This window comes from Jaculus jaculus, chromosome 3, assembly GCF_020740685.1.
Source record: "Jaculus jaculus isolate mJacJac1 chromosome 3, mJacJac1.mat.Y.cur, whole genome shotgun sequence".
In the NCBI taxonomy this organism is placed as follows: Eukaryota; Metazoa; Chordata; class Mammalia; order Rodentia; family Dipodidae; genus Jaculus; species Jaculus jaculus.
Window position 1 is genome coordinate 4408915 of NC_059104.1, and position 24875 is coordinate 4433789.

Sequence of the window (24875 nt, forward strand, 5' to 3'; positions counted from 1 at the left end):
TTCAGGAACAGCAAAGCCTTTTCCTGCTTGGATGGGAAGATAGCAATCTGTTTTCTGTATTCTGCTCCAGTGAGTTGCCACTTGCCTCCACTTCTGCCAGCACCCAGGGCTTCGCAGAAACTCCGAGGGAAGCACACCACGTGGCAAAACTGCTTAAATTCTAATCAACCCACAGTCCTTATTATTTTTATAGTAGTTTATTATATAAACGTGTGCATACTGCCTAAAATCTTCCCAGAATATATGAAAGAAACAAGAACAATTAAAAGACTTCATTCTTCTCCCATCCTGAGTTTTAAAATTTTTTACCCAGCTTTCATGACATTTTTTTGCTACAGTAAAGAATTACCTATTTATCACATATCCATTATCCATCATATATCTATCATTTATATATCATCTATTAGTCATTATCATTATTTACTTATCAATAATCTATCTACCCATCATCTATCTACAAGTTACCTGTGTGTCTGTGTATCTATAATCAATCTACCATCTATCACCTATCTCTCCAGCATCTATTTATCAGGTATCTGGCATATGTCTTATTATCTACTTACTATCTAACTATCATTCAACACCACTCATCTGTCAGCTTGATATAATTTATTTTTATCATATAATCATGTGTACTATGTTTTCTATTCTTTACACTGCTTTTGGTATGTGTTCAGGATGTATTTTTATATTCATTAGAGCTCAGTACTTTTGGCAGCCACACGAGTTCCTCTTTTCGAATGCCCATCTTTGTGTTAAAGCTAGAATTCACTCAGTAGAAAATTGTTTATTGTTTCTGTGGAATTTCATGTGAGCTGCACTGAGGTCTGAGGACGCCAGAGTGGAGCATTCAGAGGCTGTGCTTTTCATTCTCCACTGTGGCCATCAGCAGCTTTCTCAAGTGTTCACTTGCTAACCACGGGAACATCAAACCCTACATAATAGGTCCACTGTTTCATGATTTCTTACAAAGAGTTAAATCTGAGGATTCTTTTAAGTTCTCTTCATGAGACAAATTTCCCCAGTGAAGATATTATTTTCAGCATCATCTCCCTATCATGCAGCATTATACATCAGCCTTGTCTATGGACAAGGTATAAAAAGAAAACAAAAAACACACAGCTCATAACCTGTTGTTCGATGTTGATTAACAAAACAACAATAACAAAAGGAAGTTTCTCCTTCCAGAATGTTCCAGGCAATGCCACAGTTGCTGTTCTGTGTCTGTCATTTGCCTAATGAATATTTGTTAAATGTTTTATTTTTATTTATTTATTTGACAGATAAAGAGTGAGAGAGAGAGAGGGAGAATGGGCATACACCAGTGCCTCCAGCCACTGCCAAGGAATTCCAGGTGCGTGTGCTCCCTTGTGCATCTGGCTAACATGAGTCCTGGGGAATCGAACCTGGATCCTTTGGCTTTGCAGGCAAGTGCCTTAACCACTAAGCAACTCCTCAAGCCCCTTAATAAATAGTTTAGTGACAGGTAAGCAAACAGACTGAGTCAAATGTGTTTGTGAAAATGCATTAAAAGGAAGATAAAGATATAATGGTTAAAATTATTAAAATGGTCTCTCAAATATCAACCTCAAGCTCTGAGGGATTCTCTGCATGAATGTTTTTCTGGCATGTGTGAGAGAAACACCTTGCAGAAATCAGCACTGAGAACGTGGGCTGTCTGGATAACAGTGGAGGCAGCTAAACAGCACACTGGGAGATGTGGGTAGTCTCCACACCTCATCCTTACACCCCAAGCGCACCTACGCTGCCTTTCTCTAGCTCAGTGATGGAAGAGCATGTAATCAGGGCTTCAAACTAAAGAGCAGTAGGCTTTTCCATGCAGGATGCCCGCAGGCTAGAGCGCCCACAAAGTGGCTCATGCTTGACATACTAGATGGCTAAATTGCCCTTCTCAGAACCCACGGCATTCAGCAACCCTGTAATTTTGTCTCTCAGACAACCTGCAATTGTTCATTTGTTTTTATTTACTCAGTAACCCCAAGAAAGGAGACTCCATCCATGAGCCCTTGCTTCTTCACCCAGCAAGTTCCTTGTAGTTTACCAAATGCGCCACCCCAGTCCCAACCTTAAAACCTAGCACAACAACATCAAAACGTATCCCACCTGCCTTCCATTGCCCTTGCCCAAAACTGGAAGGTGATACACTGCTCCTTAATTTCCTTATCACTTCATTTCTTCCTATTCTACTCTCTGAATTTTTATATTTAGCAGTCTGGGCCTAAAGCAACTACCTTCTCGTTAACCAAAGAGATCCTTCATCATTCCTTCACTAAGCATTGAGCATTAGCACCAGTTGAAGATGTGAAATCAGCTAAGACAGTCATACTGTTTGAGATCTCCGTCTAGAAGATATGGAGGCATGGAATCCATTAGTTCCTACTCACTGTGACGAGATCAGTGGGGAAGCAAGTTAGCATACTTTGATAAATGGACCAAAGAGTCAGCCACAGCCTCATACCAACTGCTGAAAGTTTCCTTGCCTCCCTACTCCACTTACTTCTCCAAGGTCTGCTAGAGCGAGCAGGTGCATCTGTCTCTCGGGAACACAGAACTCAGTATGGGCAAAGGAAGTGATCTCTGCCCTCAACATCAATCAATGTGTAGCATCAATTAACTGGCAGCATTAATTAGTGAGCACATGTTTTCAACTAATCTGAGTACCCTCCACATACCAGGCTTCCCCTGGGCATCACAGACACGATGGTTTTAAACACATGCTGGTCCTAGCTGTCAGGAAGCTGACTGTAGTAAACAGAGCAGTCACATAAGCCTGTAGACTAATGGCAGTCATGTTACAGAGGGTAGCATAGTACACACTAAGGGACTGGTGTGACCTTGCCTGTGACGGCGACCTTGCCTATGCTAGTTCTGTAAGCAGGTCTGGAAGGCTGCATGAGTATCTGAGCAGACTCCATCCACTGAGCACACAGGTTGTGTGCATGTCTGGAGATGTAAACTCTAAGTGGAGAAAACAGCAAGAGGTGGAACAGAACGGAGGGCCACAGGCTCCAGGCACAGCAAAGCAGCCAGCAGCAGTGGAGGAGCGAGAACAGGAGGGAGAGAGGTGGTCACGAGGGTTGGGGGTTGGGATATGGGGGCACAGAATACATGTAAAGTGGGAATGCCTCTCTCTCTCCTGTTCCCTCCATTCTGTTTTTGTCCTCTCCCCCTTCTTTTCCTTCCATCTCCACTCTCTCACACCTATACTTTCCTTATAATGCCAACAATAATAATTTGGCCATATTTAGATGTGGAAAGGACTGATCTCCCACTGAGAGACACACACCTGTTGAGAACACCCACACGGTGCTGGCCAAGAGGATACTTAAGGATGGAAGGCTCTGAGCAGAACATCCCTGTGCAGCATTGCTAATAGCTGTCTCAAGGTGATAGAAAATGATATGTAAGCCGTGAAGTGAGCTGAGTATACAAGGAAAAAGTCAGTATTGTGGAAATCTCTCTTCCTTTCTGTGTCCAATGATGGAGAGAAATCACCGCCATTTTTCCGCAGTGCTTCCTATCAATAATTTCAGGATTTTCTTCTGTTTTGCTGCCTACATGATATGGTTGCTTCCATCCCAGACTTCTTGAGCCTCTCTAAACATGAGATTCTCTTCAGGCAGTTTTACTACATGCTGGAATAACTGTCTAGATCTTTGGCATTGGACCAGGTTAGAAGTAAAGTGTTAACATTATTATGTAGTCATTATGTTGATAGCTGGCTCGTCTACTTTATTTTTGCATAAGTACCTGGGTATGTGTGTTCGTATGTGTGTGTGTGGGGGGGGGTGCAGGTGCACATGTGGAGGCCAGAGGACAAATGGGTATAAGTCTCAGGGACTCTGTCCACATCCTTTGAGCCAGGGTCTCTCATTAGCCTGGAGCTCACTCCTTAGGATAGGCTGGCTGACCAGTGAGCTATAGGGATTTTCTTATAATTGTTTCCCAGCACATTACAGGCACATGCCGACACACCGGGCATTTCTGTGTATTCTGGGAACCTAACTCATGCTTGTCAAGCAAGCACTTTTACAACTAAGCTGTCTCTGAAAACCAAGTGTTACTATTGAAGAAAAAAATTTTAAATTTTTATGTATTTATATTCAAGGAGAAATATAGACAGAGAGAGAGAATGAATGGGCATGCCAGGGCCTTCAGCCACTGCAAATGAACTCCAGACACATGCACCAGTTTGTGCATCTGGCTTTACATGGGTACTGGGGAATAGAACTTGGGTCATAGGGTTTTGTAGGCAATCTCCTTAACCCCTAAGCCATCTCTCCAGCCTCCAAAAGTTACTATTTTTAATGCAATTCCAAAGTGCAGTACAGGTTAAAAATCAATAAGATATCTAAAAGCTTCTGGTTGATTGGGATCGTGGCCCTCTATATCACAGTTTGCTATGATGTGAAGAAATTTATCATTGTTTTGTCTTGGTAGACAATATTAAATTAGTTTTTTTCTAGTGTTATTTTGATATTTTTCAAAATTATGTTATTGTCAGTAAATAATTCCTAGTGTAATCAGCTTCAAGTCGTTGGGATGAATTGCCAAACCAGGCATGGTTATGGAGGAAGGGATATTTATTGAAGCTTACAGATCCTGGGGAAGTTCCATAATGGCAGAAGAAGCTGGTCTGCTTTCACAGCTCCAAGCAGAGAGAGAGAAGCACAATCCACAAACACCAGTGCACACACGCACACTTAGCAACCCCAGGCTAAGCTCAGGCACTTTACATATCTTTAGGCTAGAATTCCAAGTCCACTACCACACCGTAGGGCTGGACCCTAGTCTCTGCCCCGTGATACCTCCTCCAGCCAGGTGGCTTGAGATCTAAATGACAAACTCTAATAAAATCCTAAATATATTGGGGGCCATCCATTCAAAGTACCACAGTTCCTAACCATCACTAAATTTCAAAAATACTGCCTTTCCTTTTATTAAAGCACTATATTTAATAAACCAGCAAAAATTCTTGTCCATGAGCCAAGATGGCATTTATTCATCACCTACTTACTTGTTTACTTACTTACTCATCTCACTGCATTCCTCAAAGAATGTAAGGTGAATGCTGTTGACTTGCGTGAACCAGACAACGGACAGGGGACAGTCCTGTGAGAGTTTTATAGTGAAGCTCTACTAGCAAGACAGACCTCGGGCTCCTTGACCACCGACCGGCACAGTATTAATTTGCACATACACTGAGCACCGTCTGAATGTAAAGCATGCCTCTTAGGACTGCAACTAGAAGAACATTTGCTAAAGATCATTTTCAACTTCTGCCTGGAACTGATGCTCACAACCCGAGCATGTTTCATATCTTTGCCACATGCACATTCTGGGATTGACTTTTGCAACCTTAATTTATTCTCTGTCTCCTGGTGTCACCACATGCACCCATCGATTGTCACAGTTCTTACCAGATGGAGTAAGGATCCTCCCGAGGAAACAAGGGTGTGCGGGTCTGCCCCCTCCTTCAGAAGTCGGAGCACTGGGAAAGCAGAAAGCAGAGAGTTGGTAAGGGTCCCCCACGACCTGGACACTAACAAGCAGCCCCCAAGTGACGTCCATGACTCAGTCAGCTGTGAAGCCAAAATCCACCCCCAGCGGGGTTTATCTCACATGCATACCGTCACAACCACGTCTTTCTTATCTAAACCGGCTCCTTGACTGGGCAATGTAATTACCACTGTGGCCATGCAAGCAATTGAAAGAGCAGAACATATTTCACATGTATCATTTTGAAGTTGAATTTATGTGTCCTCTGTACGACACAAAACATATACCTAAAAAGGAATTCACTAGGCTCATGAATTTTGTTTCCAAATTTTGGGGGACTTATTAGCTCAAAACATTTTATACTTTAAGCTTCCATTAGTGCCAGTCACCCCTTGCGTGTTTCTACCACAGTGCATCCTGGGTCAGTCATGCCACATGGAAATGGCACGTGTCACATAGACCAAAATCCATATCAGCTACCAGAACACACTCACAGCTAAAGGATGACCCATGTGTCCATTTGAAAAGCTAGGGTGAATTCTTTAGTGTATGCGATGCTGTGGGAGGTACTGGGAGACTGGCCACATTACAGTGCCTTCCTTAAGTGACGTGACATGACAGGACTTATAGAGAGATCCTCAAGTCTCCACTGTCTAGAGCATCGTAGTTTGAATAAAATGCCCTTGCTCAGTTTCCCACTAGATTATAATGAGAGTGACAGCTGCTCTTGTTTGGTTTGTGTTGCTCTTACTGTTGTTGTTACTTTGCTTTTGACTCAGGACCTCTAAGTGGTTTAGGCTGACCTTGAACTCCTGAACCTCTTAGAGGCTTCTGTCTCTTGAGTGCCTAGAAACAGCTACCCTTCTATTTTGTTGCAGCACAGAACTGCACAGCACAACTCAGATCCAGAGCCAAACTGCACTGAGGCAACATACTCTTTCCTTGGAATTTCTCCTCGGTGGCCTGACCTAGGACCTGAAGGGGTCCCCGTTTCTGCGCCTCCTGGTTGGTTGCATCTTTGGTGTCTAGCCTCTTACCATCCCCCAAGTCGGCCTGTTCATGCACAGCCTCCTGGACATGCACACAGCAAGTTACAGGCAGCAGGGACCAGGGAATCTTAGCCTTTGGTCTGGGCATTAGTCTGAATCCTGGCCCCAATGAAAAAGCTTGAAATTGGGGCGTCAGTTGTCTGTCAGTAAAACTGACTAGTGGCTGGCACAAGGTCAGGGGATAGCATAAGAACTAAGAGGGACAACCTCCAGAGCAAGCTCAACCCCAGAGTCCACATTCAACAGCTGGGCACGGTGACCATGCTTGAGTGTAACCCCAGTCCTGTGGACAGGAGAGATCTAGGAATCACTGGAACTCACAGAAAAACAAAATATATGTATATATGGTAAGCTCCAGGATCGGTGAGAGACTCCAGCTCAGACAAGAAGGGGTTCAGAAGAGCAATGGAAGAGTCACCCAACATTCTGCTCAGCCTTGTTCTGGCAAGGGCTAAGGTATTGCAAAGGCACCTACACATGCCTACAATACCCACTTTTACACCCCCTCACCCCACCCCCACACACATACACACAGAGAGAGAGAGAGAAGGGGGGGGGGCAAGCAGGCAAGCAAAAGGAAAGAGAGCTGTGAGTGTGTTCCTGGAATAAAACGCATTTTGTCATGATTGACACTGGTCATGCATCGGTGGGTCCAGGTTTCTAGTGCTCTGCTGAAGACTTTTGCCACTGTTGTCACAGGCCACACTTGTCTGTGTTTTCTTGTCCTGCAATGGCTCTGTCTGGCTTTATTAGCAGGTTCCACTGGCCTCATGGAGTATTGAGCTACATCTCCGTTCTCGTGTTTGGAAACGCTTGTCATGATGAGCCTCGCTTCCTCTCCAGGGAGTTGGAAGGTTTCCTCTGTGAGGACATCTATGCCCAGGCTCCACTGTGTGGGGATCTTAATTCAGTCTTTTCACTCCTTGTGAAGGTGTCAGGTTCCACTATTTTTATCTTGATTTATTGTTAGTAATTATCATCAGTCTAAAAAGTTTTCAATTTCATGTGGATTAGCTAAATATTTGGCGTTCAATTTTACAGAATACTTGATGCTTTTTTTTAAAAAAATTAGCATGTATCATACTTCATACTTGAGTTTGGTGATGTGAATCTTTGCTTTAATTTTTAGTTGCTTACTTTGGGTTAGTTTAGCTAAATATTTTTTTTAAGTTTGTTGATCATTACATGAGCTAACTTTTGCTTTCCTTGATTATCTGCTGCTCTTCTCTACATTTCTCTGATTTCCAGCCAAGTGTTCATATCATTGCTTCAACTGGCATTGGGTATTGTTCCCTGTTTTCATTTGCAAATGCAGGAAGTTGGGTGTGTACAGTCTGCAGCTACGACATCTGTAGATGACAACTTTATGACTCAATGTCAAGTTGAGCATCCCTGTTAGATATGCTTGCCTAGTGTATATGCACTGACAACTATGGGCTTGTGTCAATTATGCCAATGGGGTTTCAACAACTGTAGAAAGTAGACCACTCTTCCGGTGGAACACTGATGCTGGAAGCAGGTTTAGCTTTGGGGAGGTAGAAAGAAGTGCATGGAAAATCTCTACCTACCTTTCATTTTGCTGCGAACCTATAAGTTTTCTAAAAAGAAAAATCACTGCCAAGTAAGCCCTGTCAGCTATAAATTCCTCCTGAGCCCTGAGCCCTGAGCCACCTCTTACCAGGGCATGTTGGGCCTCCATTTCCTTCACCCGGATCATGTGGTGATGTCCACTTCGCTTTCTCCTTTAGTGGAATGGTTGCGTAGAAGTGTGCTGATGACTATATTTGGTTGTTTGGGGCTGCTAGAGCAAAATGCCATCGATGGGGTGCACAAAACTGAAATTGTTTATAGTAATGCAAAAGCGAATGACAGGGTGAAGACATGGGTTTGATGTCTCCTCAGGTCTCGCTCCTTAGATTGCTGATGCCTTTTTTCTTTTTTCCTCCCTATGTCCTCATGGCCTGCCGCCTGTCTGTTGGACTCTCTGATGACACACATTAACTCTGTCTATCCAAATTTCTTTCCTTATGAAGACATCATGCAGATTAGATTTGAATCCACCATAGTGGCATTTTAGTTCATGTGCCTCAATAAAGGACATGTGTCTGATGTAGTGATTGGCATTCATGGCATGAGGTTTGGAGTTCAGTTTATAAATGCAGGAACACGATCAGTTCACAAAATATGACTTCTATATAGTTATATATTTAAATTTTTTCTGTTCAAGGTTTCTAACTTGATCCTATCATGGTCAGATATACTGGTTTATGTCATCATTTTGACATTTGAAGACACTTCTTTTTTGACCTGTCATTCAATGCATAGCGTGGAATATTTCACATTCTCTTACAACTGTGAGTTCTTCAGGCTGGGGCATGGCTCAGTCAGTAAAGTGCTTTCCTCACAAGCATAGGACCTGTGTTCAAACCCCAGCACCTATATAAAAAGGCCAGATGTGACGGCAGGCACCTGAAACAACAGCCGTGGGAGGCAGGACAGCAGGAGCCCTGGGACTCCCTGTCTATTCAGCCTAGCACCGTCAGAGCCCTCCAGGCCAGGGAGGGTGAGCTGCTGTGGATGATGCCCGAGACTGCCCCCTGCCTTCCACACACACATTTCACGACAACCCATACCCAGCACGTGGGTCTGTGCGTTCTGGGGTTGGAGCAGTACTTGTGAATACCTGTGCCACAGGACTGTTCAAATCCGGCATTTCTCTGCTTCTACTGAATCCCACTGACTGCTGCTGGAGGAATTGGAGAATCCATGCAGTGCACACTGCTCCTGGGCTCCGCACAGTCCTGCATTTCTCTTCAGCTGGCTGCAGCTCTGTCGTCAGGGGCACATGCATAAATGTGTGGTGCTCACAGTGGTTCCCACCTTGTTAATTGTCAGTATTTTTTTTAAAGATTTTTATTTATTTATTTGACAGTGACAGAGAGAGAAAGAGGCAGAGAGAGAGAGAGAGAGAGAGAGAAAGAATAGGCATGCCAGGGCTTCCAGCCACTGCAAACGAACTCCAGATGCATGTGCCCCCTTGTGCATCTGGCTAACGTGGGTCCTGGGGAATTGAGCCTCGAACCAGGGTCCTTAGGCTTCACAAGCAAGCACTTAACCACTAAGCCATCTCTCCAGCCCAGTTTTTTTGCATGATAACTTCTTCATGAAAGTTTATTTTATTTGCTATTAGCATACTCCCTCCAATTTTATTTATTTATGAGAGAGAAAGAGTCAGATAGAGAGAAAACGGGCATGCCAGGATTTTTAAGTACTGCGCATAAACTCTAGATGCATACACCACCTTGTGCATCTGGCTTTGTGTTGGTAATGGAGGATCGAACCAGGGTCCTTTGGTTTGGCTGGCAGGTACCTTAACCACTAAGCCATCTCTCCAGCCCCTCCCTACCATTGTCGTTGGCTCCCTTTCAAGTTGGCTGTGCTGTGGCTCAATGTGGATCTATGTGATTCTCCTCCACCTGGACTTTGATGGCCATCTCAGAGGCTTACATCACATTCGCGCACTTTCCACTGGCGCTGCCAGGACTCGCTCTGCCTCCTCCCCGCTCTGTTCTGCTCGGTGACTTCCGGCGTACACATGCTGGAGCATTTCAGGGTGCCACGTGTTCCCCAGAGGTGTGTTCATGTTCCTCTGTCGTGTGCTTTTCTCTCTCCCTCAGACTGGGTAATCTTCCCTGTGCGTCTTCACATTCACAAATTCTCCTGCCCATCACATCCACTCTCGCTTCTTTCCACTGTGTGTGCAATTTAAGTGGTTAGCTGCCTGAACCAAAGGCCTTCTCCTGGCCTTTGCAGAGGAGCTCTGTGTATGATTTAGGGCACCCCTTGGTGCGCTGGCAGATGGTCGCACCTCTTCCTTTGTCTGCACTTCCTGCTTCTGCGAAGACCTTGAGACTCTGGCAAGGAATTTTCTCCTTAAGCATCTTAGGAGCATGCTCACAGCCCTGGATATCTGCCCAGCATTCTACATTCTGGGGCTGCCCCTGCCATCTTTCCTTCTAAGAGTGTGATCCAGCCTCCTGTTTAGCACAACTGCCACCAGAGTTCCCAGCAGATGCAACACTGAACATTTATTACTGCTTTTCTGCAAATATCTTGGGGAAAGGATCTGTGGTGCGCTTTTTCTAAATTAGGTAAAATTAAAATAAGTCCTGCAAGTTGGTCTTGCCAGGGAACAGCCAGACAGGTGAGACACGACAGTCAGCTGGGAACGGGGCTTTGCAGGAGCCCCCCGGATCTGTTCTTCATTCTCATTGTGTCACAGGCAGCGCATACCCACACCAGCAGGACAGCACAGCTCGCGGTTATGAAGGCAGCTATGGACCCAGGACATAAGCATGCGTCTACCGGATGATGAGTAAGTTCACTGTCCTTGCGGAGACCCGGCCACTTTAACAGGGCTCCTCAGATTACTCAAAGCCTTCACGTAATCTTCAGGGCTCCACAAAGTTGATTTTGAAAACTTACTTTCTTTTGTTGATGTTCAGACTATATCTATTATGGGAAGATTTTACGTGCCCTTCCTCTGTAATCCCAGCAGAGAATTTCTCATGCATTTTAAACATAACAGAAGAGTTCCCAAGAACTCCCACGACAAAAAAAAAAAAAATCCCCCAATACTGGATCAAATAATCATGTTTATACTATTTGCTAAGGCTTAAATTATCAAGGTTATAAAATAAAATGTTATTTAAAAATTATCAAACTCACTGTTCACAGAATCTCTATGGTAGTGCATTTGTTGCTTGGAACAAATAAGAAATTGCCTTTTTATTAGACCTACTCCTACCTAATTCAACAACTCAGAATATTCCAGAACACATGCAAAGCAGCAGTATTATAGTGACCTCAATCTACCCTCATCTCTCTTTAGAGGTTGGTGTAGGGATAGTAACTCCTGAATGCACATGATGTAAACACATGCTTCAGGTTTTATTTTCTCTCTGTATGATCTGCTGCCATGTTGCAGTATATACGGCTTAAAACAAAAACAAAAACAAAAAAACCTTTTTGTATCACATTCTAGAATGTACCTGACTTTAAATGTAAAACACTTCACAAACAAACTAAGACAGTCTAGATTCATATTTGTATACTGGGAGAGCAAACAGAGACATATGAACAGTCCTACATTGGACTTGCTTTAATTAAAAGTCTACACACACACACAGAGCATTTTTAAAAGTCAAAGGGGAGATAGATATATCAATATTTATGTCACTGCTTAGTGCCTAAAGGTAACCTGGGAATCAACAAAGAACATAAAATAATGACAATGGTCTATAATAGATCTTTGACTTTTCTGGGTCTCAATTTCATCATATGTATGCATATTTGTGTCCCCAAACTCAGCCAATACAATAAGGAAAAAGGAAAAAACAGTAGAGGAAGTAGAACAAAAGAAATAAGTTCTCATTTTCCATAAATTAAGTAATCATGTATGTGGAGAAATGGAACTATAAACTGTTCACATTGATAAAAGAAAGCAGCTCATGACTTAAACAAATCTATATATTTAAATATCAAAACATCAACATCAGTGATAACATAAGGATGATATAGAAATAATATAATTATCACTTAATCAGTTTGGAGGGCAGAGAAAACATTCAATGGAGGCAGTAAACACAGAGGCGTCTCAGGTACATGGGAGTATTAAATAGGCAACTTAGAACCCAGGCTCCTACAGGAGAAATGACCACTACGATTCTCTTGCCCTTTGTACCTTTGTGAGGCCAGTCTTTCATTCTTACCTTGAGAATATCTAGTTTGCTCTACACTTCACCATAGGTTTCCTTTTACCTCAGCTAATTTCATGATATCCTTACTTTCTCAGGTTTTAGTCAATGAGGAGGAGTTAGTACTTATAAAGTGTTCCCAGTATGACTTTAATAAATATCACAGAAATCAGATATAAGCAGCAAAGGAAGTGCATTAACTCAGGATACACTTAACGACTGGGGACATGAATTAAAACATCAAGTCTGTGGTGGTTGGAATTTATTTTATTAAATCTGGGAACCTGGGTGTCCAGCCGCCTGACTGGAGGAGGTGTCACTGGAGAGGATCCTGGAGTCCAACCCAAAGGTGTGTTTGAGATGCATCTAAATTCCAGCCCAGAGGTGTTCAGGGAGGTCTGAGCTCTGGGGTCCTGCTTGCTGCCCCTTCGTTCTGGCTGCCTTTTGGTGTTTGCTGGCTGCTGGTGGTTCCTCTCTCTGCTTGGATCTATGAATGGCAGCCAGCTTCTCCCGCCATTAACAGAACTCCCTCTAGATCTGAGAGCTTGAAATAAACCCCTTTCTCCCATAAACTGAGCCTGGCTTGGATGTGCATCCCAGCAACATGCAGCAGTCTAATCTCCCTCTTCTAATAATTGCAATAAACATGCAGGAACGCTGATTTCTAACAAATCACCCCCTCCACTGTTCACACAAGAGTCCACGACATTTGTACTGGCCTTGTGCTTTGCGCACCACTGATTGGCCCCGAGCCAGTCATCCCACCAAGTTAAGCACGTGGGTTTTCTAGCTGGGCGTTTGGAGCTGGCGCACAGAGTAAGCGCCAAGCAGTGACAATGGACATGCAGTGTGGGTTAACTGCACATGACGCACCAATCTCCAGTGGCGGGACAGGAGTAAAGAGAGCATTCACTAACTGGTTTCTTCCCTGCTGTTCTTTCTGAATCTCGTCACATGTACATGTTCCTTTGTGTCCTCAGACTGATGCCCTTTTAAGCACCAGTAACTTTTATGCCCAGAAAAGCTTGTGTAGAAAGACGGGCATCAAGTGACACATGAAGGAAGAAAGAACACGCAGCCCTTAGGACACTGTCAGCTCCAGTCTCAGCCTTTGCCACCGGTTTCAGCACTCAAAATCAACACAGAACATTCTTCTGATGCCTAAAAAGTCCGTCATCAGTGATCAATGTCAGGCCTCCCCATGGGAGAACCAACCTGGAACAAAATCAACACACTTAGTGGCCTTATGGTATGAATTCTTTGTTTTGATCAACCCATTTGCACTTGTTTCCTAACAACTTTTCAAAACCCAACATTCTGCGGACCACCTGGGTTAAACTAATGAATACCAAAAACTTTAGGTGGTCTCAGACATGCTAAAGACAAGTCTGATGCATGAAAAACCAAGTTAATAGAAAGCACGCACGATGGGTGCCATCTTTCAAGTGTAAGTTCTAAAGTGAAATCTTTTCCTGGTGCCCAAGATTAAGTTAGGTTCAATATGTGAAACATTTACATTTGATTCATGCTATTTGTTTAAAAATTCACTATCAAATGTCAAGCAAAGGTCAGACATCTCAGAGAGCGGGTTCAATGAGTCAGGCTTCAGGGAGATTCTAAAATGTCTTTAATGGAAGGAATGTCTTGGGGTCAACTGAGACAATAAAGATAAATCTGCTTTTGTCATGAAAAGGGGACTTCCTGGGTCTTGACCTTGTTGCCTTCCAAACCAAGGCCCTGTTCTATGTAGAGTTAAGACTTCCTAAAAGTTTCGAAATGGGACAGATTTATTAGTAACCCCAGCTTTTCCTCTAAATAATTTCTGCTCATCAATCATCTCACCAGCAATTACTGAGGAGTTTGGAAGTCACCTTGCTTCAAACTTAAAGGATTCGTTTAGCTGGAAGTTAGAGTAGTGCCCATATAACAGGGATTGCTGAATAATTCTCCATCATTTGAACTAAAAATACAATAAATTCTTGTTTTGAAAGTAAAGCAGTTTTCAGGGCTGGGGATACGGCTCAGTGGGTAAAGGGCTTGCCAGAGTTTGATCCTTAGAAACCACATAAAAGCTGGGTGTGGTACCATGAACCTGTTAAACTCAGCCTAACTGGTTACCTCTGGTTTCAGTAAAAGATCCTGTCTCAAAAATTAAGATGGAGAGTGAACCAGTAAGCCATCTAGAGTTGAGCTCTGGCCTCCCCACACATATGCACACGTGAGCACCTGCATATACTCACATGTATGCATATACTTATGCGCACAACATGCACATATATGCAAAAATAAGTAAACAAAAGGTGGCAAAATAATATCCAAACAATGACTCTCTATGGGCATGGTAGCACACGCCTTTAATCCCAACACTAGGGAGGCTGTGAGTTTGAGGCCAGTCTGAGATGACAAAGTGAATTCCAGGTCAGCCTGTGACACCTGTATATAAACTATTCACTTCCACTGAAAATAACCCTTTCTGTAAAGGACAGAACAACCAAAGTTATTGAGAGAACCCTTTGTGATGCTTGCACTTTCTTGAACTGCATAAGCATCTACCTGTGCAACAATTATATGAGAATGTGTGAGCCAGCATGATGCCAATGCCTTGTCAGCCTACATACAGACATTAAAGGCTGACTCTAGCTATTCCATGTGAAAGAGAGCATTGTAACAGTCACAGTTTACTAAGTGGCTGTGTTAAATCAAATCATACAACCACAATAAGAGTTATCACCTTACAAACAGGAGATAATGGTGACGCAGAGCTCATACAAATGCCTAATATCATTATAGTGTAGCAGTAATTAGGGATTTGATAAACTAATGTGCCTTAATTGAACATGACCAATTAGCCCTTCCCAAGTTTCATAACTCTTCAAAAGATGCTACAGGCTATGGTATTGTCTGTTCAACATTGTTCTTCTTAGAATAAAAGAATCCTGGGGTAGGAAGATGACGCAGTCAGTCGGGCCTTGCTTTACATGAGTGAGGACTTGAGTTCAGATCCCCAGAACTCACATAAATGCCAGATATGGCAGTCCATGCCTGTAACGATGACACTCAGGAGCAGAGACAAGTGCAATCTGGCAAGCTAGACCAGCCTGTTCAGTGAGCTGTGGGTTCCCAAGAAAGCCTGTCTCAATAGATAAGATGGACGGCAACTGAGGAGGACACTTGCCTTAAATGTCACTTTAAGCTAAGTTTATTAGTCTACCTGTAACTTAGTGAAGGCCATGTCGCAAATAATAACCCCCTGCGATTGTCAGTTGTTCCTTCTCAGCACTTGCGGGCTTGGTGGCCATGCACAGATGTACTGAGCTGCACACCACCCAGAGATGTGGACCAGAGATGTGCACTGGGGAAGTGCCACAAATTGACTATTTTATCAAATTATGTCTATATTCAATCCCATTTTAAATATTATCTCATGTTTCCTGGACTGAAAATCTGCTCCTGGACACTCAGGTGTAACCAACACAGTCCCACAATAATTACTTAAACCGCATGAGGAATGTCTCCCCATAGCCTCATCACTGCTTAGGTTCTGTCTGCTGTATCTGACATTTGGATCTTAATCTTCTAAAGGTTTCGCATTTTCTTATAGAATGTAATCTTATATTTTCAAGTCATGGAAATGTGTCTAGATTTTAATCATCTAGCCAGGCTTATGAAAAAAAAATCTTACAGTAAAAATTTATCTTGTGTTTCCATATGTGTAATAAGATGAGGTTAAGCCCCCAAATAAGGGAAAGATAATGGTTTTACTTTTATTGGATCAAAAAAGACTTGGCCCCTTTGAAGCTCAGGACGTGCTGGCAGCTGTGGTCTAGTCCCTGGTTTCTGTCAACATAAACAGCTGGCCGGAAGATTAAAGGATTAGAGAGGGAGCTAAGGGAAAATGGACAAGGAGCATCATCCCTCCAGAAGAAAGGGTCTACCGCATCCAGGAAACAGGAGAACACAAAGCCGCACAACAGGTGAATCAATGCATAGACCTATGGGACACACGTATGGCCGAGCGGAGGAGAGTATTGCTGCTCTGCCCTCAGTGCAACTAGAGGACGACAGTAGGAGGGGAAGAGACTTGAAAGACAAAGCTTCCTAGGCACAGATCTACATACAACTCTGTGTGTGTGTGTGTGTGTGTGTGTGTGTGTGTGTGTGTATGCACTTAAGCATGAATACATGGGGTTCTCATCACTGTGAGTGAGAGAAGATCTGTCAGTAACAAGGACCTACTCTGGATTGGGGGCCAGAGGACGTAGTCCATGCTGGCAGGGAAGACATGATGGCATATCCTCCACGGTGGTGAGCACTGGGCGTCAGGTCACACTGCATCCACAGCCAGAGCTCATCTTTCCCCATTTTCACAGAACCCTTTCAGTTGTCTGATATCTTCTCACGAGATGGCACCATCAGTATGCAGGATAGATCTTCCCTCCTTAGTTAATCCGCTCTGGAAATTCTCTCACAGAGGTGCCCAGAGGCATGTCTCTAGGGATTCTATATTCAAACAAGTTGACAATAAGTTTTACCATCACTGTGTGTGCATGTGTGTGAGAGAGACAGAGAGAGAGAGACAGGGAGAGAGCCAGAGACAGTGAGAGACAGAGAGAGAGAGAGACAGAGAGAGAGAAGAGTGATAGAGAAACAGAAAGAATCAGATAAACAGAGGCATCCAGTGTTTTATGCTGATAAGTCTATCATAATTTTACTGATTTTAATCACTTCTGATTATCAGATCAGTTCAAGCAGTTTAATTAAAATCAGAGGCATTGGGCTAGAGAGATGGCTTAGCAGTTTAGCTCTTGCCTATGAAGCCTACAGTTCGAGGCTCGATTCCCCGGGACCCACATAAGCCAGACACAGAAGGTTCCACATGCATCTGGAGTTTGTTTGCCGTGGCTGAAGGCCCTGGCACACCCATTCTCTCTCTCTCTCTCTCTCTCTGCCTCTTTCTCTATCTGTCACTCTCAAATAAATTTTAAAAAATTTAAAAATCAGTGGCATTATGCATAACAAAACTTACACTGGGGAACCACAGGGATCATCAGGTGATAGAGTTCTGAGATACAGATGTAGGAACTGGTCGAGTGTCTGGTATGTGCTGGGTTGGAGGCCCTTTGCATTCACACTGTGGAGCCGTTTCCTCCAAATTAAAAAAATCCTCCCTGGAAGAAGGAGCGAACTAAGCCACGCAGCTGATACAAGCAGTTAATAACTGTTGGAAGAAACAAGGCTGCTTAGTGGAGCTGCCGGCAAGATATGCAGGGAGCTGCAGGGATGGAGATTCCAAGCTGTTGCCTATCATGGGCTTCACACAACACGGTTCCTCTCAGGGCCCCATGCTCTGGGAAGGAGCCCCTTGTCACCTCGCAGTGGTTGGAAGGTAAATGGATCCGGAGCCTCAGACGGTTTTTGATTATGATTACGCTTCCTCCTTAGGTCTCTGGCAGGGTGCTGGAGGAAGGGCGTCACTGGGTGCAGATCCTGAGTACAACCCTAAGGGTGCTGAGAGTCAAGCCCTGCTTGCTGGTGCTGGCTGCTGTCCCTCTGCCGTGGGTGCCCGTTGCTTCCAGCATGACGACAGGATGAAGCTTCCCCCGTAGCCTGTAACCCGGCAGTCTTTGCTCCACCAGCGGCTTGTGGTTGGATGCTTGTAACAGCAGCAAGAAGGAAACCGCGGCGGCACTGGCCCATGCTCCTGCAAGCGGCTGCAAGAAACTCATGCGTTCACCACGCTCTCCTTGGTGAAATCATGTCTTTGATCTGCTGTCGGTGCCCTATCTAGGGTGAAGAGACTTTGTTCATACCTCCTCAGGAAAAATCATGCAACATATGTAATATTCTACTCTTAATTAATTTTACTATAGTTATTTTTTTTTAAGTTCACATTTTCAGGCTGAAGAGATGGCTTAGCGGTTAAGCGCTTGTCTGTGAAGCCTAAGGACCCTGGTTCGAGGCTCGGTTCCCCAGGTCCCACGTTAGCCAGATACCCAAGAAAGCGCCAATGTCGGGAGTTCGTTTGCAGTGCCTGGAGGCCCTGGTGCGCCTATTATCTCTCTCTTTCTCTGCATCTTTCTCTCTCTGTCTGTTGCTCTCAAATAAATAAATAAAAAATAAACAAAATAATTAAAAAGAAATTAAAAGATAAAGTTCACATATTCTCCTTTCCTTCCAAAGGTGCTTTGGTTGTTGTTGTTTTGTTTTTCGAGGTCGGGTCTCTCTCTGGCCTGGGGTGACATGGAATTAACTGTGTTAATTCTCAGGGTGGCCTCGAATTCATGGCAATCCTCCTACCTCTGCTTCCCAAGTGCTGGGATTAAAGGCGTGCGCCACAACACCTGTTGCAAAAGTTTTTTTTTGTTTGTTTGTTTGTTTTTTTTGTCTAGTCTTTCAATCTGACTACAATACAAGTGTTATAACTGCTGTTCCAATAGGTCTTTTCTCCTTCAGCTGTTTTCTAACAGTGGAGTTGGGAAGATAACTCAGAGCATAAAGTGCTTGCTATGCAAGTGTGAGGACCTGAGTTCAGGTCCTCGGGACCCGAGCAAATCTGCACTCAGTGAGCATCTGTAGTCCCAGCCCTGCTGAGGCAAGAAGGGAAGTGGAGATTGGACGATGCTCGGAAGCTCATGAACCAGCTGGTCTGGCTTCCACAGGAGTGAACAAGCCAGGCAAGACCCTGCTTCAAACAACGAGGAAGGCAGAGACCCATGCCCATGGTTGTCCCCTGACTCCCAAGGAAACGGTGGCACGTGCACACCTGCATTCTCACACATGAACAAACACCCGCGCCCCCCACTCACATGCCATACACACATAGTGATTGTTGTGATTTGAGAGAGTCAGAGAGAGAGAGAATGGGTGCTCCATGGCCTTCAACTGCTGCTAACGAACTCCAGGTGCATGCACCCCCTTGTATGCATGTGCGACATTGCATGCTTGTGTCACTGTGTGTCTGGCTCCCATGGGACCTGGATATTCAAACATGAGTTCTTAGACTTTGCAGGCAAGTGCCTTAACCACTAAGCCATCTCTCCAGACCCACATAGTGATTTTTAAAAAGGCAAAACTGGAACTCAGAATCCACAGCAATAGGGTCGCCTCCTTAAAATATAATGGGTCCTCAACTTAACACCTACCATGCGTGTAAAAGATCACCCAAGTGATGTAGCGTGCTCACTGAGTTAACTGTTGACGTTTCATGTAGGTTTAACATTACAGGGCTGGGCTCCTGAAGCAGGGGAAGAAAAGGAACAGAGCACCAGCATCCGTCTCTCTCTGCTTTCAGATTGTGGACCCACTCCGGTCTACGGTCTGAAGCATTTTACCTAGCTTTGCATCATGTCCTTCTTTCAAGGTGTAGAGGCTGACCTGTACACAAGTTCACTGGAGAGGATCCGTCATAGTCAACTTCGCATTACTGAGATGAACCCCAAACCAGACACAGTTTACGGGAGGAAGGGATCGACTGAAGCTTACAGCTCCAGAGAAGTTCCGTCAGGGCAGAAGAAGCTGGTCCCTTTCCATAGGTCCACGCAGAGAAACACCACCAGCAGCTCCACAGCAAGCGCGCTCCAGGAACCCCAGGCCGAGCTCAGGCTGTCTGCAGATCTTTAGGCTGGAATTTCAGATCCACCCCCAAACACACCCTAGAGGTGGACCCTAGGATCTGTACACAGTGACACCTCCTCCAGCCAGCAGCTGGAGTTCTAAGGAGCTTTAGTAAAACTGAATCTATTGGGGGACATCCACTCAAACTACCACAGTATCTATCTGATGGAGGCACCGGGCCTGCTGAGCTGAGATACAAGGATTTTGAGCCATGAGGAAAGTGGGACATTGGTGAGGATGAGCACCAGTATCTATCCTATGGGACTAACTCACACATACAGAATTAAGTATAGTCTGTGGAAATGCAGGTGACATTTCAGTTTCTAATGCAGGCTGTGAGGTGCTGGGCCATGTTTTGTGCGCCGTTTCTGCGCCACTCCACTATTTCTCAGTTAGCTTCTTCTTCTTTCGCAGGAAATGAAGTCCCTGCAAATCTGTTCGCTGGTGTTTCAAAGTCAAGGACTGGGGAGGAGACTTCAGTTTAACTCCTTGGCTGATTCCGTTGTCTGCATTTTTCAGATCTCATGGGCACTGTATGCATATTCCCTCAGATGGTTAAGAAAGGACAGCTAAAAGAATGCCAGGAAATAGGTGATTTGCCTGAGTTCAGCATAAGTAAATTCTGACAATGAAAGTTAATTGAATTTTTATGAAATGTGATAATTGCAAAGATAAAAAATGGTCTCATGATTCACACAGAAATTCTTATTGGAAATTCAAATTAAATGATTCATTTTAATGACAATGATACAATATCTTGATAAAATCTTGTGCTCTTTAAAAAGTGTCACTAGACCAAGCAAGTATGATTTTTTAAAAAAATGTATATTACATTTTAAAGACAAACATTAACATGTTAATATAACTAAATTTGTATTTTTTAATTTGTATTTTTAATGTATTTAAATAGTCAATTTATTTAGTGCATTTTAATACCATAATGTAGTTTTGAAGGTTTCTTAGTGATAAAAATATAGTTGACAAACTTGGAGTCCATGTGAACCTTGAAAATCAGTTTCAATTTGAGCTGGATATGGCACATGCCTTTAATACCAGCACTTAAGAGGCCGAGGTAGGAGGACTGATGGATGGGACTTTAAGAGGCCAACATAGCAAATTGCAGGTCAGTCTGGGCTAGAGCAAGACTCTACGTCAAAAAAAATAATAATCGTAATAAAAATAAATAAAATTCAGTTTGATCTTAAATGTCATACCAATATATGTAAAATTTATAACCTAAAGTTTTAAAAAATGTCCATAGTGTTTTATAACTATTACACCCATTCTTCCTTTAAGTCACTATTAGCTGTAATAGGATGAAAACATGTGCACAGTCAGCTTCGGGGAGTTTGTCCATAAGAAATTATATGCAGACAGCTGCTGCATTTCAATCTCTCAGTAAGCTCGCGTACAACGCCAGAACTCCAGGACGCCGCTGTGGGCATTGAGGAGTCACTGGGTTGTGTAAACACACTGTACAGGACATATATGTAACCCACACCCCACAGAGTATGCAGTGTGTGCTGTTTGCGGACTGGAACTTTCGTGAAGCCTTCGGAGATGATACAACTGTCTACTCTTCAGCCTCGGCTGCGCCACTCTGCATGGAAAGTTCAACAGAAAAGCAGGAAACCTCCCACGAGGGAAGATGGCTACTGTCTAGACCAGCTCTCCAGTCTACACTGGGATAATTCATATTTGATGACAAAAACCCCAAAAGAGTTCTCCCCAAGAATCTGTGGGGGATGGGGAAGCTCTGTCTCACCTGTGTCTGTTTCAGACATTACGTACAAGTAACCGTATCATGGCTCAGGGAGGTTTTAAGATGTTCATGTCAGCCATGCGTGACATGATAAATTAGGAGAGTGGGGGTTGCAGCTTCTGGTTACGAAGCCTCCAATTCGCATTCATGTCATTTAGCATGTAAAGACTATCTGTTATCCACGAGAATTCTGGAGTACTGGGGCTGCAGTTAATTTCTTCAACTTCTTCACGACGTCCCAAGGCATCCTGGGCTGAATGTATGAAATTGCCACCTTATACAGAACGGAATTATTTTTTCCTCTGCAGTTTTCCTCCTTTCCATCTTCCTACACATCAGAGCATACGTTGAACAAATGTTGGTCCCGGGAGGAAGGATAAGCCTGAAAATCACATGCTGCGGCGCAGATACTGCAGACGCGCAAGGTCACCTCACTCTGGGGAGAGCCTTCTCGGCTCGGCTCGGGCAGCGGTGCTCCTGTGGCTGAATTATTCCCCGTAGATGTCAGGTCCCTCACTGTCCAGGTCCGGATGCATCAGAATCGCACCCTGAACGCTGAATGCACTGGGGTCCTCACACCTAACTACCCCACCCCAGGCCCAATGGCGCCTTTGTTCTAAGCAGCGTGCTCCTATTCATACAGTCTTCAGCTTCACAGCTGGAAAAGGGTCACATTCATCTTCCATTCTTGCCAAAATAATCACACCTTCCAAGGATTTCTTGAGAAAGCATCTTCCCGGTAAGCGCCTGATCAATGACTGGCCAGTAGTCAGCCCTTCTTCCCACCCTGAGCATGGGGTTGGCCCTAGCTCCCAGATTCTCATCACAGCTCAGTCTTTCTAGTGACCCACCCCCTGGGAGAGGTGCCAAGCCTAATGCTTAGAGCAGAAGATGAGCCTGTGCCCCAGGAGTTTCCCGGGGCTTAGGACACGCTGGGGATCAGTACACACGGCTTAGCATTTCACAGCACCACACGAGAAGACAGCGAGAGAAACCCCATCACAGGGAACAGGGGAGTCAGACAGGAAGGGCGAGTGGAGGACAGGAATGGCACGGCAATCAGGTTCACATTGTTGGTAGAAATTGCCCAGCCAAGAGCTGCTTGGGGGGGGGGGGGGGAGCTTATTTTAGTTTACAGGCTCGAGGGGAAATTCCATGATGGCAGGGAAAACGGTGGCATGAGCAGAGGGAGGACATTGCCTCCTGACCAACATCAGATGGACAACATGAACAGGACAGTGTGCCAAACACTGGCAAGGGGACACTGGCTATAATACCCATAAGCCTGCCCCCAACAGCACATTGCCTCTGGGATTAGTTAATTCCCTAATTTCCATCAGCTAGGAATCTAGCATTCAGGACACTTTAAGTTTATGAGGGACTCCTGAATCGAACCACCACATTCTGTCCTGGCCCCTACAAACTGATATCCATCCTTGATGTAAAATGCAATACATTCAGTCCAACTTTAAAAGTCCCCATATTTTTTATCAATCCTAATGATGTTCGAACATCCCCAAAGTTCAAGGTCTTTTAATTGAGCCATAATACCAAAAAAATCCCCCAAAACCATGATGGCACAGAATAAACATTCACACTGCAAAAAAATGGCATTGGGTATAGCAAAGAAATATTCAACCAATACAAGATTTAAAACAACCAGGGCAAACATCAAATTCTGTAGCGTCAAGTCCAACACCTCTAGCCAGTGACAAATCTCCAAGTCCGATAATTCTAACCAGCAACAAGTCTCTGGAGTTCTTATTCTGCCCCTCCAGGTAGGCTACCCACAGTCCTGGAAAACTTCATCGGGGCCAGCAGCACTCCTTGTTAGCTATCTCATAGTTCTGGCATCTCCACTGTAATCCAAAGTTCATTCTCACAGCTCCATTGGGTCTCTGTGCAGGCATCCAGCAAACCTACTTCACACTGCCCAAGGCCATTTCCAAAACACAAGACCGTGTTGCAAACTCAGTGACCCTCTCTTTCCTGCATGTCTTATACGCCACTATACCAGGTAGGGTGCCAGCTTGTTAATCCAGGGGGAAATAGAGCAGACTTTGAAGAACAGGACACTCCTTGAGCACTCAGGTCTCTTCAAAACATTCTACATTCTTCCTGTTGCCCCAGTGCAGGTCAGCTGGCCCAGTCTCAAAGGTTATAATCTCTCATTTGCAGCTGAAGAGGCAGCAGATTTGGTCCAAAGATTTTTTAATGCCATATTCCTCTGCACACACCAGCTCATTTCTATGCACTGCAACCCTGCACAACTTCTCAGGACATGGGCACAACAGCAAACCTTTCACATAAACTGTTTCTAGCTCAGTCCAAGCAAATCTCTTTCTCACCCTCATAAACCAAACCTCACAATCCATAGTTCTTACTACACTCAGGTCTTTCAACTCTGACCAGAATAGTCCATCAAACTGTACTTACAGCATTGCAAGGCATTTCTTAGGCCAAGGTTTCAAATCCTCCCACATTCCTCTTGAAAATCAGCTCCAAAAGGCAAAAGCCACACAGTCAGGTGTGTAGAAGCAATGACCTCACTTTCAGTACCAACATTACTGTTGCAGTCAGGTTCGCATTGCTGGTAGAAATCACCAAACCAAGAGCAGCTTTGGGAAAAAAAGGTTTAGTTTGGCTTGCAGGCTCAAGGGAGAAGCTCCATGATGGCAGGGGAAACAATGGCATGAGCAGAGGGTGGACATCACCCCCTGACCAACATAAAGTAAGCCCACCCCTCACAACACACTGCCTTCTGGAGGTGCCAGTTCCCAAATCTCCACCAGCTGGAAGCCTAGCACTCAGAACACCTGAGTTTATGGGGGACACACGGGTCTAACCCCCACAGATGGACACTTCCATTGAGAAGTGCCTGCTGGAAGATAGGTTCTACCTTTGCTCCAAGTGGCCTCACTTCAGACAGTGGTCACAGGGCTACTGCAGCTCCAAGACTGCGCTGCTCCCAGACATCAGAGATGGAGGAGGACTTGAATATTTTGCATTCAAGGAGCCCAGCATTCTCTTTGGCTTCGATCCTGGCTCTTTCCCGTTTCACGCTCTGATCTCCAGCAGTTTATTCCTTCACAACATCAGAGTGTGTGCCTGTGGCACTTTTCCTGTAACCATGTGCCATGAAAGGGGTAGTGTGACATGTGATTTATCTCCTCA

The 24875-nt window shown here is 44.4% G+C and overlaps 1 protein-coding gene across 4 annotated transcripts in view; it reads right to left on the bottom strand.

Annotated features, from left to right (window-relative positions):
* Myo16 (myosin XVI) overlaps positions 1 to 24875 on the bottom strand; it is a 524203-nt gene that overhangs the window by 363821 nt on the left and 135507 nt on the right. For all 4 annotated transcript variants that reach the window (XM_004663404.3, XM_045145894.1, XM_045145893.1 and 1 more), the window contains exon 3: positions 5442 to 5512. In XM_004663404.3, the coding sequence (XP_004663461.2) occupies positions 5442 to 5512 (71 nt within the window). The remainder of the gene's footprint in view (positions 1 to 5441; positions 5513 to 24875) is intronic.